Source organism: Salvelinus alpinus, chromosome 34 (assembly GCF_045679555.1).
Source record: "Salvelinus alpinus chromosome 34, SLU_Salpinus.1, whole genome shotgun sequence".
Lineage (NCBI taxonomy): Eukaryota > Metazoa > Chordata > Actinopteri > Salmoniformes > Salmonidae > Salvelinus > Salvelinus alpinus.
This window is the reverse complement of record NC_092119.1, coordinates 23,166,042-23,189,437: the sequence shown is the minus strand read 5'-3', so window position 1 is coordinate 23,189,437 and position 23,396 is coordinate 23,166,042. Positions and strand designations below refer to the sequence as shown.

At 41.5% G+C, this 23,396-nt stretch overlaps 2 protein-coding genes across 2 annotated transcripts; both read right to left on the bottom strand.

Moving 5' to 3' along the window:
- Positions 1-1,252: 1,252 nt before the first annotated feature.
- Positions 1,253-2,227, bottom strand: LOC139563766 (psychosine receptor-like). The gene has a single exon (XM_071382681.1). It carries the CDS (start codon positions 2,225-2,227, stop codon positions 1,253-1,255), a length of 975 nt encoding a protein of 324 aa, XP_071238782.1.
- A 13,489-nt stretch (positions 2,228-15,716) lies between these two features.
- LOC139563765 (G-protein coupled receptor 4-like) lies at positions 15,717-16,697 on the bottom strand. The gene has a single exon (XM_071382680.1). The coding sequence runs from the start codon at positions 16,695-16,697 to the stop codon at positions 15,717-15,719; it is 981 nt and encodes a 326-aa protein (XP_071238781.1).
- Between the last annotated feature and the right edge of the window lie 6,699 nt (positions 16,698-23,396).

Genomic DNA, 23,396 nt, shown 5'->3' with positions numbered 1-23,396 from the left:
ACAGAAGTGTGATTGACTTGGAGTTACATTGTGTTGTTTAAGTGTTCCCTTTATTTTTTTGAGCAGTGTATTACAGCAAGCTGAGAGAGAGAGGGGAAGTGACTGTTTCAGTCTGGCTCCAGTGTGTAGTGGCTGCACATATAGAACAGAAGAGGGTGCCAAATACATTGAAACAAAAATGAGATCCCACTGCTTTCTGATTGTGAGTGACAAATATGGACTCATGCTTTGTCAAGAAAACACATACTGTGTTGCGGTTTCGATCATTGTGCCAGGAAATCATTACTAAGACATGATTTTCTGATAGCAATCACATTACCCTTGAACTAGTCATTTCATCCCTCCTTGTGACACTACAGAAGGATGAATTTAGTTCTTTACTTTCAGGTTTGTCTTGCTGTTTATTTACAGACTAGTGTTTCAGAGGTAACCAACTATACCAGGGGTCTTCAAACTTTTCTTGCCCAGGGACACCCTCTCAGGCAAACCGGCGATGCAGGGACCCCCATCATATGTTAGCAAAACAATTAAAATTCACGTTTTATTATCAGGTGAACGTCAATGTAAAGTAATCAACATTTTAAAATGAATAGATTTGGTAGATCGTTTTTTATTATTTTGATCTCCCCACATTATAAATTGGAAGAGGAAGTGTAAACTCTAACATAGCCTATTAGATAGAAAAGTAACTCCAAAACACATTTTCACTAATAGCAGCTGTTAGCCATGTGCACTTGCTGAGACTGGTACTAGCGGGTGCTTTATCAAAGCCTATGTCAAATCCTCCAGTAAGTGTAATTAGCTTAAATTAGTGTAATTTGTTCAGTATTAGGAGTTGAAAAATATAGCTGACAACATTAGAAAGATGTTCTCCTCTTTTCTACTGTAATTAAAAATGTGTGTTTATTCTGTTGTTGCTAGCGATATTCATGTATATATTGATATTTTCGCGTACCTGCTGCAGTACCTCAGGGGTCCGCGGATCCCCGGTTGAATACACCTGAAATATACCAATAGCACACAAAAATAGACCTTGACCACTTTACTACATCAGCATTGTTATTTGATAATATCTAATCAAATCAAAGTTTAACTGTCCACCTTCATGCAGTCCCAGTATTTGTGCTATATCATGTTAGAAAGGTAACAATGACTGAACAGCAGCATGTAAACTGAGTTATCTGAGACCATCAACTGGGCAGTAATGGGATTGTCTCTCTCCAGTGTTCTGGTTTGAGGTTACATTACTACATTACACCACCTCCTGACCATTCCCCTTTCTCTTCCACTGGAGGTAGTGTACCACCTGTGTGACATTTGCCTTGCCCAGCCTGGTGATGAAACAGTAGAGGAAGGGGTCAGCCACGCTGTTGAGTGCTGATATCGCCATGCTGACCTTATAGGGCAGGAAGAGCCAGGAGGGGCTCCCACAGTGCTCCAGCAGCCCCCGCAAGAGCATCATAACGTGGATGGGTCCGAAGCAGAGCCCCAGGGTGAGCAGCACCATCGCCAGGAGTTGGGACACATGTCTCCTCTCCTGCTCCTTCGTGGCCTGGTTGGCACGTACTGCCACACAGATCCCCCGGCAGCAGAACGACACCAGCAGGACAGGAAACAGGAAACCCAGGACGAAACGAGCCACGCTGACCTGTAGCAGACTGTCCCTCAAGGGGAACACGTCTAAACACATGGCTCTCTGCTCATCTGAGTTGTACGAGTTGATCCAGATGATGGTGAAGGCGTTGAAGGAGACCACCAGCACCCAGATAGCCACGCTGATCATCACGGCCGTGTCGAGCCTCCTCAGGATGGGGTACTTTAGCGGGTGGACCACAGCCAGGTAACGGTTCAGAGCAATACAGCAAAGCAGCCCATCGCTGGTGTAGAAGTTAGTAAAGAGGATTATGACGGAGAGAATGCACACTGCATCCCCGTGAAACCAGACACCATGCCACATAAAGTCCACCCAAAGAGACAGTCCCACAGTGAATAGGAGGTCAGACAGGGCCAGGTTAAACAGATAGATGCCCAGGGTGTTCCTCTTTCTGATGTGCTGCCAGGAAACATAGAGGAAAAAGGAGTTGGAGGGAATCCCGATGATAATGATGACCAGGTACATAAAGAGAAAGGGCCACCTCTCTTCAGGGTAGTCAGCTGGATTACACAGTTTGTCTGGGTCATATGTGGTGCTCAGGCTGAAATTCTCCATCCCAACTGTGGAGTTCATGGCCCCTCACCTTTCGGGAAACAAAGCAATACAACACAACATGACTCGATTTCTGAAGTGTAGCAAAGATAATTTCAAGACGGCATCATTTAAACATGAAACATCCACTTATTAGTAAACATCCACTTATTGGATATCTTGCTAAAGTAACCCACAGTAAGTACCATATCAAGTACAGTCAGGTTCAAAACTATTGGTACCCTTGATAAAGATGAGCAAAAAAGACTGTCTAAAGGTGGAATGGAGCCATTTTTATCTCAATACCAAATAATGTCTGGGTTAAAAGGAAGTACCATACTGTAATTATTTTAAATTAAAATGATTAACAAGAAACAAAAATAGCATCTATATATAAAGATTAATTTATTAAGCAAGAATTTTGCTAGGACTGTCCGGGAGTGGTCTGAGCGGGATGGGGAAAACTGAAAACTAGCTGTTATTGGCAGAAATTTTTGGAACTCTTTCTTATTGGTCTGTTAACTAATTTCAGGCAGTCTTTTCCAACCTCATAATGTGGAAATATGTCTATAAAACACCGGAAGTGGCGTTGTCCGGGTTAGGGTTTGGTAACGGTAGGCTGTCGTTGTAAGTAAGAATTTGTTCTTAACTGACTTGCCTAGTTAAATAAAAGATAAATTAAACAATCTTGACTGCGCTGAGCATTTTAAAATAAATAATACGAATACTGAGCTGTATTGTATGCTCAATTATCTATTTTTTTTTTAAGGGTTTGGGGTTTAACAAGGGTTTGGTGTCATAATAAGGATTAAGCAGAAAAGAACTCCATACCAACTGTAAAATATAGTGGTGGATCTTTGATGTTATGGGCTATTTTGCTTCCACTGGTCCTGGGGCTCTTGGTAAGGTCAACGGCGTCATGAACTTTACCCAGTACCAGGGCATTTTAGTCAAAAATCTGGTTGCCTCTGCCAGGAAGTTGAAACTTGGCCGCATGTGGATCTTCAATCAAGACAATAACCCCAAGCACATATCAAAACCTACAAAGAAAGGGTTAATTGACCACAAAATCAACATTTTGCAATGGCCATGTCAGGACTTGAACCCCATTGAAAACCTTTGGCTCGACTTACAAAGTGCAGTCCATAAGCACAGATGAAGGATATCAAGGATCTGGAAATATTCTGTATGGAGGAATGGTCTAACATCGCTCCCAATGTTTTCTCCAATCTCCTAAAATATTTTAGAAAAAGGCTCAATGCTGTTATCCTCGCAAGGTGAGGTAATGAAAGGGATTGAAAACGGGGGTGGTAATAATTTTGACCACTGTAGTTTTTTGAAAAATATATCTTCCTTGTTAAACAAAATGTATTTCTCTGAGAAAATCTATTAGTATAATTGTCAATATTTTTTGAGCATACAATATAGCTTTTATTTTATAGTCTTTTTTGCTAATATCTTTCAAGGGTGACACTAATTTTCGACCTGACTCTATGACCATACAGTAACATGTAAAAAGAAGTACTCACAGTTGACCGTATACAGGAGAGCGCTCAATAGACCTTTTAGTTATTGATTATAGAAATCAAATTATTAGTTTGTTTCTCCCAAACGATAACCCTCTGGACAGACTCGGCACACACATGTAATGTCATTCATAGGCTTGGTCAACAAGCTCCAAAAAACAGGAAGAAAGAAACCACTGCTTTGTGAGACCTTTACTTTACTACAACGAAGATGTGACAACCAATAACATGACAAACAAAGAGAGAGAGAGGGCTAGTCGTGTGGTGGACTACACTGTAGCTTTAGTTACAATCACCATTTGAGCCATTAACTTCAACTGTCTGTGTGCCTACAGTATTGGTTTTACAATTTAAACTGGTTATTATTTTAGCTTGTGTTGACATTACTGTTTGGGTGTGATAAAGGAGTATGAATAAACCATATTGAGAACATCTTCATTATATTGATCTAATTGGACTTTTATATGAAAGTCAAACAACAGATAATGATCCATAGTGTGTACATATAGATATAGGGCCTTCAAAATGTATTTATACCCCTTGACTTATTCCACACAGGCTGAATTCAAAATGGATTAGAAAGATTTTTCTTCTTCTCACCCATCTACACGCAATACCCCATAATGAAAACTTGTTTTTAGAAATGTTAGCTAATTTATTGAAAATTTTATTCAGAAAAATCTAACGTATTCCTCCAGTACGGGGTGAGTAATCGCTGTCCTGATATCTAGAAGCTCTTTCGACACAGTGGCAGAAAAGATAATAAGATAATTTACGTAAGTATTCACACCCCTGAGTCAATGCATGTTAGAATCACCTTTGGCAGCTATTACACCTAAGAGTCTCTAAGAGCTTTGCACACCCGGAGGAGATGGCTGCCGTTTTACAATCCCCTAATCAATTGTGCTATTGTGTGTGTTTTTTCGCATTATTTGTAAATTATTTTGTACCAAATTTTTCTGCCACTGTGTCTTATGATCGAAAGAGCTTCTTTCTAATACTTTTTCTTTAACGAGACGGATGGGAAGGATTTACTTCAGACGCCCGACAAGGCCCTCATCCCCATCATTCGTAGGAGAAAGAGACAGAGTTATCGAGTACAAAGGTCCTGGTGCCTTGTAAGGATTCTGCGGCAAGCGGGTAATCTCCCTTTACCATCGGTCCTATTAGCCAACGTACAATCAATGGAAAATGATCACATATATCCTACCAACGGGTCATTAAGAACTGTAATATCTTATGTTTCACCAAGTCGTGGCTGAAGGACGACATGAATTACATACAGCTTGCAGGTTTTGCGCTGTTTCGGCTGGATAGAACAGCAGTCTCTGGTAAGACATGGGGTGGCGGTCATGTGTATATTTGTAAACAACATCTGGTGCACGAAATCTAAGGAAGTCTCAAGGTTTTGCTCGCCTAAGGTAGAGTATCTCATGATAAGCTGTAGACCACACTGTCATGACGTTATCCTGTTGGGGAGGTTTATGACCCCCATAAATACCTTTCCCCCTTTTCTCTCTCTACTCTACAGAATGGACTCTTGGAAAGCCCTTTGTTAACATAGAGTATGGTAACATCAAAAGGTTGTGAGCCGAACAATATTTCAGTAATCCAACCAGTTGAAAGTATCCGTTGGTACTTAAAGAATATGATGTCAGATCAGTTGTCGTCTGAGACATTTTTACTGATGATAGGATGACAAACTGTATCTTGGCAAGTCTACACATTCTAGTTATCAGATTCACATGGAATTGTTGTGCAATTTAAATGTTTAAATATGAAACTATTTGTGAAAAGATTAAATGTAATTTTAGTTTTTAAAATGAGAGATTGTTTTCATAAGTAAAATATGCTCAATCAGTGGCCACGCCACGTGAATTGGTTGGAAATGATGAACCAACCCCTTTTCTACATTTCTATAAGAGCCCCCATTACCCAATACACGGCAAACTAAGCCAAACTCAGAATGAGCTCTGGTTGTGAATGGTTGAATGACTACAACTTAATGAATTAATATTGTGTTCCCGATGATGTGAGGACTGATGTCCATACGTTTAGAAGGGCAAATTTCAAAGTGGAGGTGACGATCGCCGTGCTGGAAGGATGAATTTGACTACACCAGCCAGAATATAGCATGAGCTTATAGTATGGCAACTTGGTATGAACTTTGAACTCTTATCTTCTTGAGAATACAGGGGGTGCTATTTTCCCATTAGCATAATTTGCTCTACAGATTAAACTGCCTCTTATTCAATTATTGCTCTTACTATATGCATATAAATAATACCATTGGAAAGAAAACAATCTCTAGTTTCTAAAACCGTTTCAATTTTGTCTCTGAGTGATACACAAGTCATTTGACAGCACTTTCCCTGACCAAGAAGTAGAATGCAAGAAGTCTATGCTCGCTTCAACGCTCTGCCTATATATGGTCATGACCCCTATGACCAGAAACACACTTCATTCGCCTTCCTCTGGGTGTCAAGAGGACGTCAGAGGAGAAATTCTTTGTTTATCTGGTACTGACGTGAAATAAGACCTATTTCTTTGGCGTGACCGACAACTTCCGGTTTTCTGATTCGCACGAGTTGGAGCTGCGATTGTGTACTGTTTTGCTGGCGTTATGGATGAAAACTATCTCCGTGTCGAATTTTGTTTGATACATGTGACCATATCATCGTAATGTATGTTTTTTCAATATAGTTTAATCAGATTATTTGAATTTTTTCGGGAGTTTTGTGGTGTTCCGTTGTCTGATTTTATTTACGTTTGAGAGATCCGTGCCACTCGACCAGTACCTGTGCTAAATGGAGTGGGAAAGGAACAATTCTGAACGGAACCAACGACTCATCTTGACAAAGGACACTTTGATCAACATTCTGATGAAAGATCAGCCATAGTAAGACCCAATTTACGATGTTATATCATATCTGTTGTGCATGTGAACTGGCCGTGGGCGCCTAGCCGAATCTGCCTGGTATAGCTATACTAATTTAGCGCTACATTTTGTTTTCGTTATAAAACATTTAATAAATCTGAAATATTGTTTGGATTCACCAGATGTTGGGCTTTCAATATCTGTACGCTGTGTATTTTTCTGAAATGTTTTAAGATGAGTAATTCGTTATATGACGTTGGTCTCTGTAATTGTTCTGGCTGGGTCAGCACTATTTCAGATTGCAGCTGCAATGTAGAACTGTGATTTATACCTGAAAAATGCACATTTTTCCAAAAAAAAACTATGCTATACCATAAATATGTTATCAGACTGTCATCTTATGAAGTTGTTTCTTGGTTAGTGGCTATATATATTTTTATTTAGTCGAATTAGTGATAGCTACTGACGCAGGAAAAAACTGTTGGGAGTAAAAAAATCGTGTCCTTTGCTAACGTGGTTAGCTAATAGATTTACATATTGTGTCTTCCCTGTAAAACATTTTAAAAATCTGAAATGGTGGCTTTATTCACAAGACCTGTATCTTTCATCTGGTGTCTTGGACTTGTGATTTAATGATATTTAGATGCTACAAGTTACTTGTGACGCTATGCTAGCTATGCTACTCAGTGGGGGGGGGGGGGGGGGTGCTACCGGATCAGGGTTGGTGACTCGTGAGAAGTTATTCACTAAAGAAGTGATACATCTTAGACGTCGAGTTATCAGCAGCAGCTGTACATGTGCGTGGCATAGTAAAGGATGGACAATCTCTTCAGAACGACAGGGTTCTACAACGTATCCGTTCTACCACACGACCGACTAGAACGTATCCGCCCAGAGATATTCTTCCAAGGACAAGAGAGATCTCTGCTGGTCAACCCAGCCTTCCATCCTCGACCAACCTATTGAAGCGCAACTCAGAGTAAATATATTTTTTGAATTTCCTTTTCCGAATGGGCGGTTATTTAGAATGCATAAGATTCTGTATTTACGATGGCATAGCTTCATAAGGTCTGATAGAAACCCAATCCTTTTGTTCCTCAGTCTTCCCGCGCTTTCATTCAAACCCAACCCCCTTTCTTTGTGTAACCAGCCATCATATCAGTTTCGTCCGCTAGGGACGTTTTCTTTTATGACATAATTAGTAATCAATGTACAGTGGGGAGAACAAGTATTTGATACACTGCAGATTTTGCAGGTTTTCCTACTTACAAAGCATGTAGAGGTCTGTCATTTTTATCATAGGTACACTTCAACTGTGAGAGACGGAATCTAAAACAAAAATCCAGAAAATCACATTGTATGATTTTTAAGTAATTCATTTGCATTTTATTGCATGACATAAGTATTTGATCATCTACCAACCAGTAAGAATTCCAGCTCTCACAGACCTGTTAGTTTTTCTTTAAGAAGCCCTCCTGTTCTCCACTCATTACCTGTATTAACTGCACCTGTTTGAACTCGTTACCTGTATAAAAGACACCTGTCCACACACTCAATCAAACAGACTCCAACCTCTCCACAATGGCCAAGACCAGAGAGCTGTGTAAGGACATCAGGGATAAAATTGTAGACCTGCACAAGGCTGGGATGGGCTACAGGACAATAGGCAAGCAGCTTGGTGAGAAGGCAACAACTGTTGGCGCAATTATTAGAAAATGGAAGAAGTTCAAGATGACGGTCAATCACCCTCGGTCTGGGGCTCCATGCAAGATCTTACCTCGTGGGGCATCGATGATCATGAGGAAGTTGAGGGATCAGCCCAGAACTACACGGCAGGACCTGGTCAATGACCTGAAGAGAGCTGGGACCACAGTCTCAAAGAAAACCATTAGTAACACACTACGCCGTCATGGATTAAAATCCTGCAGCGCACGCAAGGTCCCCCTGCTCAAGCCAGCGCATGTCCAGGCCCGTCTGAAGTTTTCCAATGACCATCTGGATGATCCAGAGGAGGAATGGGAGAAGGTCATGTGGTCTGATGAGACAAAAATAGAGCTTTTTGGTCTAAACTCCACTCGCCATGTTTGGAGGAAGAAGAAGGATGAGTACAACCCCAAGAACACCATCCCAACCGTGAAGCATGGAGGTGGAAACATCATTCTTTGGGGATGCTTTTCTGCAAAGGGGACAGGACGACTGCACCGTATTGAGGGGAGGATGGATGGGGCCATGTATCGCGAGATCTTGGCCAACAACCTCCTTCCCTCAGTAAGAGCATTGAAGATGGGTCGTGGCTGGGTCTTCCAGCATGACAACAACCCGAAACACACAGCCAGGGCAACTAAGGAGTGGCTCCGTAAGAAGCATCTCAAGGTCCTGGAGTGGCCTAGCCAGTCTCCAGACCTGAACCCAATAGAAAATCTTTGGAGGGAGCTGAAAGTCCGTATTGCCCAGTGACAGCCCCGAAACCTGAAGGATCTAGAGAAGTTCTGTATGGATTAGTGGGCCAAAATCCCTGCTGCAGTGTGTGCAAACCTGGTCAAGAACTACAGGAAACATATGATCTCTGTAATTGCAAACAAAGGTTTCTGTACCAAATATTAAGTTCTGCTTTTCTGATGTATCAAATACTTATGTCATGCAATAAAATGCAAATTAATTACTTAAATATCATACAATGTGATTTTCTGGATTTTTGTTTTAGATTCCGTCTCTAACAGTTGAAGTGTACCTATGATAAAAATGACAGACCTCTACATGCTTTGTAAGTAGGAAAACCTGCAAAATCGGCAGTGTATCAAATACTTGTTCTCCCCACTGTATGATCCATCCTGTGTATATGTAATTCTATGTGATTATTTAGTAAATAAATAATTAAACCAAATTTTGTATTGCTGATTCAACTTGTTAGCCAGGGTTCGTGAAGATAACCAAGAATTTTACAACGTTCAGATGAGACTGAATAAGTTGACGATTAATAATTGACTGCTTTTGATATAAAAGATTACCAGGTCTTTAAGAGTTTATTCAGAAGACAACAGCTCTATAAGCATTCTTCCTTGGTGCCCCGACTTCCTAGTTAATTACATTTACATGATTAGTTTAATCAGGTAATATTAATTACAGAGAATTGATAATATAAAACAGCATGTCATATCATTAAATCCATAGCAAAGACACGACACCACACTGTTTACAAAGAGAGTTTTCATCGATACAATTCGTAGCTGTCTATTTACCACCACAAACCGATGCAGGAACTAAGACTGCACTCAATGAGCTGTATACGGCCATGAGCAAACAGGAAAATGCTCATCCAGAGGCAGCGCTCCTAGTGGCTGGGGACTTTAATGCTGGGAAACTCATCCGTTTTACCTCATTTCTATCAGCAAGCAAAAACAAGCAAAAACTAAAGCAGAAAGGTACCAGAGACTTGCTCAATACGGAAGTGGTCAGATGACGTGGATGCTAGACTACAGGACTGTTTTGCCAGCACAGACTGTAATATGTTCCAGGATTCATCCAATGGCATTGAGGAATACACCACCTCAGTCATCGGCTTCATCAATAAGTGCATTGACGACGTCGTCCCCACAGTGACCATATGTACATATCCCAACCAGAAGCCATGGATTACAGGCAACATCTGCATCGAGCTAAAGGCTAGAGCTGCCGCTTTCAAGGAGCGGGAGACTAATCCGGACGCTTATAAGAAATCCCGCTATGCCCTCAGACGAACCATTAAACAAGCAAAGCATCAATACAAGATTAAGATTGAATCCTACTACACCGGCTCAGATGTGGCAGGGCTTGAAAACTATTATGGACTACAAAGGGAAACCCAGACGCGAGCTGCCCAGTGATGCGAGCCTACCAGACGAGCTAAATGCCTTTTATGCTTGCTTCAAGGCAGGCAACACTGAAACATGCACGAGAGCACCAGCTGTTCTGGATAACTGTGTGATAAAGCTCTCCACAGCCGATGTGAACAAAACCTTTTAAACAGGTCAACATTCACAAAGCCGCTAGGCCAGACGGATTACCAGGACGTGTAATCAAAGCATGAGCGGACCAACTGTCAAGTGTTTTCACTGACATTTTCAAATTTTCCCTGACCGAGTCTGTAATACCAACATGTTTCAAGCAGATCACCATAGTCCCTGTGCCCAAGGACGCGAAGGTAACCTGCCGAAATAATTACCGCCCCGTGGCACTCACGTCGGTAGCCATGAAGTGCTTTGAAAGGCTGGTCATGGCTCACATACACAGCATCCTCCTGGACATCCTTGACACACTCCAATTTGCATACCACCCCAACAGATTCACAGATGACGCAATCTCAATCGCACTCCACACTGCCCTTTCTCACCTGTACAAAAGGAACACACACCTATGTGAGAATGCTGTTCATTGACTACAGCTCAGCGTTCAACACCATAGTGCCCACAAAGCTCATTACTAAGCTAAGGACTCTGGGATTAAACACCTCCCTCTGCAACTGGATCCTGGACTTCCTGACGGGCCGCCCCCACATGGTAAGGGTAGCCAACAACACGTCTGCCACGCTGTTCCTTAACACTGGGGCCCCTCAGGGGTGTGTACTTAGTCCCCTCCTGTATTCCCCCGTTCACCCACGACTGCGTGGCCAAACACGATTCCAACACCATCATTAAGTTTGCTGACGACACAACAGTGATCACCGACAACGATGAGAGAGCCTATAGGGAGGAGGTCAGAGAACTGGCAGTGTGGTGCCAGGACAACAACCTCTCTCTCAATGTGAGCAAGACTAAGGAGCTAATCGTGGACTACAGGAAAAGGAGGTCCGAACAGGCCCCCATTAACATCGACGGGGCTGTAGTGGAGCGGGTCGAGTGTTTCAAGTTCCTTGGTGTCCTCATCAACAACAAACTGTCATGGTCCAAACATACCAAGACAGTCGTGAAGTCCACGACAAAACCTTTCCCCCCTCAGGAGACTGAAAAGATTTGGCATGGGTCCCCAGATCCTCAAAAGGTTCTACAGCTGCATCATCGAGAGCATGACCGGTTGCATCACAGCCTGGTATGGCAACTGCTTGTCATCTGACCGTAAGGTGGTACAGAGGGTAGTGTGAACAGCCCAGTACATCACTGGGGCCAAGCTTTCTGCCATCCAGGACCTATATAATTGGCGGTGTCAGAGGAAAACCCATAAAATTGTCAGAGACTACAGTCACCCAAGTTACAGACTGTTTTCTCTGCTATCGCACGGCAGCGGTTCCAGGTAGCCAAATCTAGGACCAAAAGGCTCCTCAACAGCATCTTACCCCAAGCCATAAGACTGTTGAACAACTAATAAAATCGCCTCCGTACAATTTACAATGAACCCCCCCTCTTTTGTACACTGCTGCTACTCAGTGTTTATTATCTATGCAGAGACACTTCACCCCCACCTACATGTACAAATTACCTCAACTAACCTGTACCCTCACACACTGACTCGGTACCGGTGCCACCTGTAATAGCCTCGTTATTCTTATTGTGTTACTTTTTTATTGTTACTTTTTATTTTAGTCTACTTGGTAAATATTTTCTTAACCAACAGTGCAGTTCAAGAAGAATTAAGGGCTTGCAATCTACTGTAGAGAGAGCTTGCAGAGTTCTGTCATACTATCCAGGTCTATGTCTAAACAGTTTGAGCTTCTACTTTTAAAAATCCATCTCTCCAGAAATAAGTCCCTTGCGGTTGCCGCTTGTTATAGACCCCCCTCAGCTCCCAGCTGTGACCTGGACACCATATGTGAATTGATGTGGCCTATGCTTAACACCCCGGCCGTCCTACAATCTAAGCTAGATGCCCTCAATCTCACACAAATTATCAAGGAAATCCAGGAAGGATTTTGACCTCATCCTGTCAGTAGAGGATGCCTGGTTGTTCTTTTAAGTTCTTTCCTCAACATCTTAAATAAGCATGCCCCTTTCAAAAAATGTAGAACTAAGAACAGATATAGCCCTTGTTTCACTCCAGATTTGACTGCCCTTGACCAGCACAAAAACATCCTGTGGCGTACTGCACTAGCATCGAATAGTCCCCACGATATGCAACTTTTCAGTGCCAGGAACCAATATACTCAGTCAGTTAGGAAAGCAAAGGCTAGCTTTTTCTAACAGAAATTTGCATCCTGCAGCACTAATTCCAAAAAGTTTTGGGACACTGTAAAGTCCATGGAGAATAAGAGCACTTCCTCATAGCTGCCCACTGCACTGAGGCTAGGAAACACTGTCACTATCGATAAATCTACAATAATCGAGAATATCAATAAGCATTTCTCTACGGCTGGCCATGCTTTTTTTTCTTCTTTTTCTAAGGGGTGGATCAGCTTAATATTGCGGAAAGAATGTTGCTTCCATCAATGTAATTGTCTGCATCATTTCCAATCCCCCATATATTTTTTGGGTAAATATATCCATACACGCATGCATACATATACACATATATACATACACATACCTATATAGACATACATACTTTTTAAAAGAATATACCTTTATTATTATTCCCCGCAAACCCTACCACCGATCCCCCAATTGGAGTAAACTAAACATCTTGTTATTAGTCCCACCATTCAGCTCCATTCAACCCCTCCCATCTATCTCTCAACATCATCCATTTCGGATTTCTATTTGCCATATATTTTTCAACTGTGCTGTGATGCTTCACAAAATAATTGAACCTTTCTATTCTCATAGCTTCTACAGATTGTAAATTAAAAATAAACATTTTTGCTAAAATAATAATTATATTATTGATTGATTGACTATGGCTTTTCAAATCACCCAGTATTGCTATCTGTAGCGTTAGTTCTAGGCAAATGTTGCAATTCTTCAGCCATTCCTGGACCTGTGACCAAAAACGAGCTACATATGGACAATACCAAAATAAATGATCTAATGACTCTGCCTCCTCACAGCAGAATCTGCAGAGCTGGGAAGATTGTATCCCCCATATATATAACATTCTATTAGTTGCAAGAATTTTGTATAGTAATTTAAATAGAAAAACTCGAAGTTTTGAATCCGGCGTTGTTTTGCATATCAATTCATAAACCATGTGCCATGGAATGGGTACATCCAAAATCTCTTCCCAACTATTTTGCAATTTATATGGCACAGCTGTCAGTTATTTTTGGCCTCAAATGAAATTGGTATATGTTTTTATTTATCACACTTTTCTTTAACTGTACCTACATGTACATATTACCTCAATTACCTCGACTAACCTGTGCCCCCGCACATTGACTCCGTACTGGTACCCCCTGTATATAGCCTCGCTACGGTTATTTTACTGCTGCTCTTTAATTATTTGTTATTTTTATAATAATTTTTTACTTAACAATAATTTTTCTTAACTGAATTGTTGGTTAAGGGCTTATAATTAAGCATTTCACTGTAAGGTCTACTTACAAAATACCTGTTGTATTTGGCGCATGTGACAAATAAAATTTGAATTTCATTTTTTTCATTTTCTTTATTCCACGTTGACATTATAGGGCAGGGATCATCAACTGGATTCAGCTACTGGACAATTTTTTTTCTTCAGTGGGTGGTTGGGGGGCCGTAACAGGTAGGTAGACTAGCAGTGAAAAGCATTGGGCCAGTAATCGAAAAGTCAAGGATTCAAATCCCCGAGCCAACTACGAGAAAAATCTGTAGATGTGCCCTTGAACATGGCACTTAACTCTAATTGCTCATGAATGTTGCTCTGGATAAGACCGTCTACTAAATGACTGAAATGTATAATGTAAACATAATTACAAAACATATGTATATTGCAAATTGACAGCAAGAAGCCCAAACAGACACTGTATAATGTTTGACTAAAACATAATCATTTAAAACCTTGCTTACATTTGTATACGGTCACATTTCGCTATTATGCGTGGGAATACTTGAACAGATATCTTAAATTAATATCACTTGGAGCTGAATTCCTGGTGTTTTTACAGTCTATAATATCTAACAATAAAAAAAGTGAATCAGTCATTATTTGGGAAACCCTTTTATAGGGTATTGTGTGTCGGCCAGTGACACAAACTCTCAATTTAATCCATTTTCAATTCAGGTTGTAACACAACAACATGTGGAAGAAGTCAAGGGGTGTGAATACTTTCTGAAGGCACTGTACTTACAGGTAACTGCCAAAATAAAGGAAACGCTTGAGTAAATGAGGGATACAAAGGAAATTGAAAGCAGGTGCTTCCACACAGGTGTGGTTCCTGAGTTAATTAAGCAATTAACATCCCATCATGCTTAGGGTCATGTATAAAAATGCCCAGTTGCTCCATATTTTGGCTAGAAGAGATCTGTCACTTTGAAAGAGTGGTCTCAAAGGATCATAGGGGTTTTGTGTGTGTGTGTGTGTGTGTGTGTGTGTGTGTGTGTGTGTGTGTGTGTGTGTGTGTGTGTGTGTGTGTGTGTGTGTGTGTGTGTGTGTGTGTGTGTGTGTGTGTGTGTGTGTGTGTGTGTGTGTGTGTGTGTGTGTGTGTGTGTGTGTAACCAGATCTCAACCCAATTGGACACTTATAGGAGATTCTGCAGCGGCGCCTGAGACAGTGTTTTCCTCCATCATTAACAAAACACAAAATTATGGAATTTGTCTTGGAAAAATACTTGCAGAATCTACGCCAAGGCGCATTGAAGCTGTTCTGGCGGCTCGTGGTGGCCCAATGCCCTACTAACACAGGTTATGTTGTTTTTATTTTATTTTGGCAATTACCTGTAGGTTGTCCATATAAAATAGTTGAAGGATATAGGATACCATAACTTTATCAGATACTATTCAGGCATTGTACCTTCACAGAAATATGTGTTAGGGTCTGAATATACATTTGCATAGAAAATATTTTAACAAGATTATACAGTAGTGGATTGTTAAACAACAGTACTATAATAGCCTCACAAAGGCACCATTTGAATATATTGCAAATAAGGTTAGTTACAGTACTCTATACTGGAGCCTACTGTCTACTAACAATGTAAGGTCACTCATACAAAAGAGGCTAGTTACAGGTCCCAATTCAGATTTTTTTCATGACATTTTCACAGTAAAATACTTTTAATGGATTTATCATGAATCTTTTCTTAGCTTATGTAATTGTGTAAATGTTTTTGCACTTCTTTAACCGACTGCTACATCTATTGCATCTTTGCAGCACTTTAGTCATCTCGTTCTTGGCACTCTGACTGATGAGACAGTAGAAAATAGGGTCCAGCATGCTGTTGAGTGTCGTCCAGGCAACCAGCACCATGTATGGGTCCCTGAGCTTCACTGCCATGCTACATTCCCCTGGCTCCAGCACCCCTCTGAGGAACATAACAGCCTGGAAGGGGGCGAAGGCCACCACATATGTCACCAGGAGGAGCAGCAACAGGAGGCTGACTTTCCTCCGCTCCCGGGCCAGCAAGGAGGCACTGTCGCGGAGTGCCAAAACAATCTGATGGAAGCAGAAGGTCATGATGAGAAGGGGGAGCAGGAACCCCAGAGCCACCCGGGTCAGAGCAACGTGGGCGTCCGCCTGTGCCATGGGCATACCCTCCTTACACAGCCGCCTGGAGGAGAAGTCCTGCAGCGCCCCCGTTTGGTGAAGAAGATAGATGTGGATAGACAGTTCTACACACCACAATGCAGCGCAAACTGCCACTGCAGTACGCACCTGCCGCACCCAGTTGAAGTAGAGAGGATAGACCACGGCCAGGTAGCGATCCACTGAGATGCAGCAGAGGAGACCAGACCCGATGTAGAAGCTGTTGTACATCACCACAGACACCAGGCTACAGAGGGTGTCCCCTACGGGCCGACCCAGGGCCAGCTCGATCCATACAGGCAGGGAGACCGTATAGAGGAGGTCTGAGATGGACAGATTCACCAGGTACACGGCCAAGTTGTTTCCTTTCCTCATTAACATCCAGGCCACATACAGAGAAAGGCAGTTAGCCGGGAAGCCCACGATGAAGAAGAGGGAGTAGGCTGCTGGGTACATGTGCCCGTCCACCCAGTCATTTTTAATGCAGGCAGAGTCAGACAGGTTAGAATTGGTCTGATTGAGTGGTACTGCAGTTGGGTCCATCTTTGCCCTCGCTGAGTTGGATGTCTCTGGGTGCTCTGCGTTGTTGTCACCTATTGTACTCCTATGGTTCAATGAGAAAATGGATGTTGGGATGCCCTGGTTAAAAGCATTGGGCCAGTATCCGAAAGGTTGCTGGTTCAAATCCTCGAGCTAGCAAGGTGGAAAAATGTGCTGTTCTTCCCAGTTAACCTCCTACAACAACTGCTCTCCGGGCGCCGGTTTAAATGGATGTCGATTCAGAGGGATTGGGTTGAATGTGTAAAGCACATTTCGGTTGAATGCATTTAGTTGTGCAGCTGACTAGGCGTACCCTTTTCCCTTTCTTGTATTCCATGCAAATTATACTCATGCAAATACATTTTCTGGAACTGATGGAGCTTTTGTGAGAATGGCTCTACTGGTGTTTTCAGGATTGTCACTAGTTAACACAGACATATTGTCAAAATTGGTTATATTCAGTGTGGTTTAAGGTTAGGGTTAGGGTTAGGTTTCAAATCAGATTTTAAGAGGAGAAATTGTAGAAATAGACAGGGTTTATGACTTTGTGGCTATGGTAACTAGTGATGACCAGCATAGATATTTGGTTATCAATAACAAAATAATTGCCATTAAATTGTAAATTTAGGATATTGATACTACTAAATGACAATTTCGAATCCGTTGCTAAGCTTTTTCATCAACCTGTCACCTTTTCTTTATATGCCAATTGGTCCAGCACCAATCATCAGACAATTCTAGGTCCAAGAGGCTTCTAAACAGCTTCTACCCCCAAGCCATAAGACTCCTGAACATCTACTCAAATTGCTACCCAGACTATTCACATTGCCCCCACCCCCTCCCCTCTCCACACCACTGCCACTCTCTGTTGTCATCTATGCATAGTTACTTTAATTAACTCTACCTACATGTACATACTACCTCAACTAACCGGTGCCCCCGCACATTGACTCTGTACTGGCACCCCCCTGTATACATTGTTATTTTTTTTACTGCTCCTCTTTAATTACTTGTTACTTTTATCTCTTATTCTTTTCCGTATTTTTTGGAACTGCACTGTCGGTTAGGGGCTCATAAGTCATAATAACTCATAATAAGATTTGATTTGAATTGCTTTCATTTTTGGTGTAATTCTCATTTCTTGAAAAGGCTTAAAATAAAGGTTAAAGTCTAGGTCATTGTCCAAAACAGGGCACAAGTCATGAAGGTAGAGCTGACAAACAGCCTGCCATACGCCACTGCACTGTTATGTCTCCTCTGTCAACATTTGATCACGTAAATTGTTACGCTGAGACCTTTATTAACACAGACTCACAGCAAGAGAGAAAAGGTTGGGTCCGTAACTTGTGGGCCTTGTATAATCACACGGACCCCTGTCCAACAGCAGACATTTCTCACATGTTTTGTTCAGTCATTTTAGATACAAAATGGTATAACCACATGTGACCCTATTTGAATGTATATAATCATAATCTGGAAGTTTTTGATGACATTTGCATCAAACATAATTAATTATTTTATGTTGGAGCAACAGACATTTTTCTCTATTGGCATAGTTAAACCATGAAGGAGGATACTACTACCGAATTTCCTTCCTATAGCATTGGATTAAAATAGAAGCAGCTTTCATTATACATAATGGCAGATGTGTAACGACTCCCACCGAAGGTGGCTCCCCTTCCTGTTCGGGTGGTGCTCGGCGGTCGTCGTCACCGGCCTACTAGCTGCTACTGACTTTTCCTCCCCCTCCCTTTTTGTTGAGTAGGTACACCTGTTTGTGGTTAGGGTGATTTGTGGGGCTTTATTACCCAGCAGCCCGGCCTGCTGGGTGTGCGGGATTGTTGTGTGTACACTCTGTACATTCTTGTGTGTCAGGGTACGTGTACGTTGGTTGGTGATTTTCGTGTTTCTCACTTTGTTTGTGGTGAAGCATTTGTTTTTTGAGTAGCGTCGTGTTTGCACCCGTGTGGGGAATTAAATTTGGAACGCTACTCTGAACTCTCTGTCTCCTGCGTTTGACTCCTGTTCATCCACTACACCTCGGGCATTACAAGATGTCACAAAGTGATGGGTTTGAGGACTGTTAACAAGGTTAAACTATCCTAAACAGGGATATTGTAGCTGTTGGGGCCCCAGATGGCTAATTACCCATGATGGTCCAGATTGCGGATAATTGAAATTGAAGAACTGAAAACTCAGGACATACACTGAGCTAAATGTCTGACAGATCTGTTTCTTTTTAGATTAATTGATATATGTTGTGGCTTATTTTCCACAAAATAAGTAAAACTGAAAGCCTGCAATATACAGTTTGGAGATGATGGTTAATTTTGGGTTGGTTGGGGATGCATTTGCTAGGAAGCTGACCTACTAGAGAGCCATAAAAATGCAAATAACCAATGTTTGGTGAATGGTGGGAGATGGAATTACATACGGAATCATTATAGAATAATTTAATAGGATCTCCGTGGGTGGTGTGGCATCTTTCTTAGCACCCTGTTGGAAATGGGGACTGAGACAACATTGATGATTGTGGAACTCATTTAACAATTATGTCAACCCCTAACTTGATTTAAAATCCCACATCAATGTCTTGTAAACTGAAAGGGAAGAGACGTGCGAGTTTTCTTGTAGGCGATGTAAAGTATGTGGCAGATGTGGAGAGGACACATGCCTAATTATGCAAGTTCGTGTCAGACGTTATCAACAGTGGTCGACAGAGATTGAAATGATAATGATTTGGTGTATTTGGTAACATTGTTCTCCTGGATGTTTTTTTACTTTTGCTCTCACACTATTTGTTTAGCTGCCAACTTTCTGGCTCCGTCAACGAAAATATTTGCTTAATGGTTTTCCTCAAAATTCCCTCGTTCTTGTGATGAAAGTCCAACGGGGATATTACTGTGAATAATGTTTTGATTAGTATTTACTCTATTTACATATTAGTTACAAACATGCATATTACCTGTGGACAGTGCCAATTGGTGGGGCAAAAAATAAAATACGGTGGGATGCATGCCAGCAAAGCCACTGCACAACACAACACTGAACAATACATTCATTGCACTATAACGGTGACAAACGGTGCCCACAAACTGTTAGGGCCTACATAAGGCTGTCCCAACATCTTACCATTGCTACAACTGGCTATCAGCAGAGCCTTGTCTGGCAGCGAAACAGTTCATTCAGCCTCATTTACTGCCTTTTAAAAAAACATAGCTGATATGGCTGACTTGCTTAAACAAATGTGGTTTCTAATGACAATTGAGATGTACAAACTGGCATAAGGGGACGACAAGCGGATAATAGGCAATCTGTAATTTTGATTAAGACAATGAGCGAGCTAGGATGGACGTAGTCAATATACCTATTTGTTTAGCACTTTTGAAATGGATTGCGACATAATTCAGAACATGGGCCGTTCATATAGTGTTCTCCCTGTACACCAAGTCAGAACCGTAGGATAAATAAAGGGGGCATATAAGCAGACAATGAAAGCGCTTACAATATTCGATATTGACATTTCTCTAAAATAGATTATAGGCTACATGTGCACCACCAAGTAAGAACAGTAGGCTAAATTATGACAGGAAAAGGGACCACATTATTAGGGTGAGGCACATGTGCTACTAACAGTTTACTACACAACATACACTTAGTATTACCTTCTTAGCTACAGTATACATATCTCCCTGGCATATTACATAATTTATGCAGCAGCATACAATACATTTTTGTGCTCACTTGAACAGGAAGTTGGTGCGGCGGTCTTTCGTGGGCAAATTTTGTCATCAAAGTCTGGCATTCTCTGAATGTATGGTGCTTTCAAAAAAACTGGAAACTCAGGAAAAAAAACAAGGTTGAATCATGATGACATCATTGATCTTCAGGTCGTAGCACTAGAATGAGGCCAGATTTACAATTCCGAGTTCAAAATGTATTTTGCCAGTCGGCGCTCGTTTATTCCCGACTTCCCTGTTGTCTTGAACTCACTGAAGTCTAGTTTTCACAGTTCCGAGTTAACAGTTGTTTTTGAGTGCGTCACAAATCATGCTTCATTGACAGCATGGCCAATGTTGAATGTTTATCATTTTAAACTGGGAAAGAGCCCCCTAATCCCAAATTTGGGACCACACAGCCACTCCACTGAATAGCAGGCTAGTGATTGCTTTGCAAAGCTTGCAGTTAGCCACTGTCACTGATTCCTTCCAAACCACTCATTGTTGAATTTGCGATTTCCAACTTGTTGTGTAATGTTTATGTCCAATGGCCGATGAACACCAATGCGTTTGATCTATTATTTCTCTTCATTATTTCTCTTCATTTGACAAGGATTAAAAAGGATTTGTCAGTAGATTGTTGACTTGATTCATGATGATGACTGCTAGCTAAGATTTGAAAGTATGATGTTGACATGATCAGTCCAATCAAAGCTACTGTACATATAACGTGACTTGAAGTCATTTTATCTGTGGCCAATGACCTTGAGCCATCTTGGGTGGGCACTTCTAATGTACTGTAACTCTATGGCAGCACCCAAGGGGCTAGAATTTTCTAGCTCTACCCTTAGACTTGGCGGTGGCGGAGTGTCTCCATGAGTGACAGAACACTGAGCCAATCATAGCTCAACGCTCCGTATTTTCTGCTGGCTTTCCCCGCCACCACAGAAAGCACTGAGCTAGGCTGAAACACCTGCATTTTGGAGCTGCCTTACTCAAGAAAACAAAAAAGAGACCATGTTTGTATGTGGCTTTATTAACTCAATGTTAATACCATTGTTTGCAAACTGATATGTGACATGTTTTCATGCCAAAATAACATGCAAAACAGGCTCAAAACAGTTGGGGCAGAGCCTTGAATGACGGGTCACCACTGCCTGTGCACAATGACAAATGACACAGCTCCTCTCAAAAAATGCAAGAAACACTCAGTACTGTCATGACGTTGCCCTCTTTGGGTACAGCGAGCACCATCCCCCTCTCTCTGTCTCCTACAACCAGGCTGCTGTGGTCAGAGAGGTTGTAAATTCCTGGAGGAGATTATCTCCTCATGGCCACAGTATATAGAGAGAGTGAGTTTTCATAGAGAGAACAAAGGAATTTCTTCCACCTCATAGAACTTGAGATCCGAACAACATTCATGTTCTGGAGAAGGTATAAAAGATCGGTGAAGAATCTAGCTACGAACTGGTCCGTTTGGTACAATTTTGTGAAACGCATGGGAGACAATACGGCCACATTACCATAACGCTGTTTATATAATAGCCTCAGTTATGAGGCTTACATCTAATTGTTGTATAAGATGAATGAGTGAGGATGATACTGTTTGTGAAATTGTGTAATGTGATTTTGGACTGTTTAATGAAGGAAACTCCAATTCCCAATGGAGTTTAACTAAATCAGAGGACCGCCCATGAGCACAGTTATGGTCGGGCATCCTGGGACAGGCCCTTTTCTGCTCTTCCGTATAAAATCCCCACCCGGGTTTTCTATCACCAGACCAGCTTACCTCTATAACGAGAGGGCCAAGGTTTGAGAGGAGACCGAGCTTACCTCAATTACGAGATGGCTAAAGGTTGCAGACCAGCTTACCACGAGAGGGCCAAGGTTTGAGTAGATGACTGAATCTTTTAACCATACCACGTGGTTAAAACTTCTTCAGGCTGCAAGCCCGACGCCGGTACACTTATGACAACAGCCAGCTCAAGTGCAGGGCGCGAAATACAAAATATATTTCTTTGAAATATTTAACTTTCACACATTAACAAGTTCAATACAGCATTTGAAAGATAAACATCTTGTGAATCCAGCCAACATTTCCGATTTTTAAAATGTTTTACAGCGAAAACACCACGTATATTTATGTTAGCTCACCACCAAATACAAAAAAGGACAGACATTTTTCACAGCACAGGTAGCATGCACAAAGCCAACCTAACTAACCAAGATCCAACCAAACTAACCAAGAAACAACTTCATCAGATGACAGTCCTATAACATGTTACACAATAAATCTATGTTTTGTTTGAAAAATGTGCATATTTGAGGTATAAATCAGTTTTACATTGCAGCTACCATCACAGCTACCGTCAGAAATAGCACCGAAGCAGCCAGAGTAATTACAGACACCAACGTCAAATACCTAAATACTCATCATAAAACATTTCTGAAAAATACATGGTGTATAGCAAATGAAAGACAAAGATCTTGTGAATACAGCCAATATTTCCGATCTTTTAAGTGTTTTACAGCGAAAACACAATATAGCGTTATATTAGCTTACTACAATAGCTAACACACAACAGCATTGATTCAAGGCAAACGGTAGCGATAGCACAGTTCGACAGATATATGAAATAGCATCATAAAATGGGTCCTACTTTTGGTGATCTTCCATCAGAATGTTGTACAAGGGGTCCTTTGTCCAGAACAGTCGTTGTTTGGATTTAGAACGTCGTTTTTCCCTCTTGAATTAGCAAGCACACTGGCCAAGTGGCGCGAAGCTCTCCTTCCTGAACAAAGTCACACAACGCAACACGCCTAACGTCCCAAATAAATTTCAATAATCTAATAAAACTATATTGAAAAAACATACTTTACGATGATATTGTAACATGTATCAAATAAAATCAAAGCCGGAGATAGTAGTCGCCTATAACGACAGCTTTCCAGAAGGTAATTCCAGGTCCCTCCTCGCGCTTTC

Excerpts from the sequence above, each read along its gene's own strand:
- LOC139563766 (XM_071382681.1), bottom strand. The coding sequence starts at position 2,227 with ATGAACTCCACAGTTGGGATGGAGAATTTCAGCCTGAGCACCACATAT.
- LOC139563765 (XM_071382680.1), bottom strand. The coding sequence starts at position 16,697 with ATGGACCCAACTGCAGTACCACTCAATCAGACCAATTCTAACCTGTCT.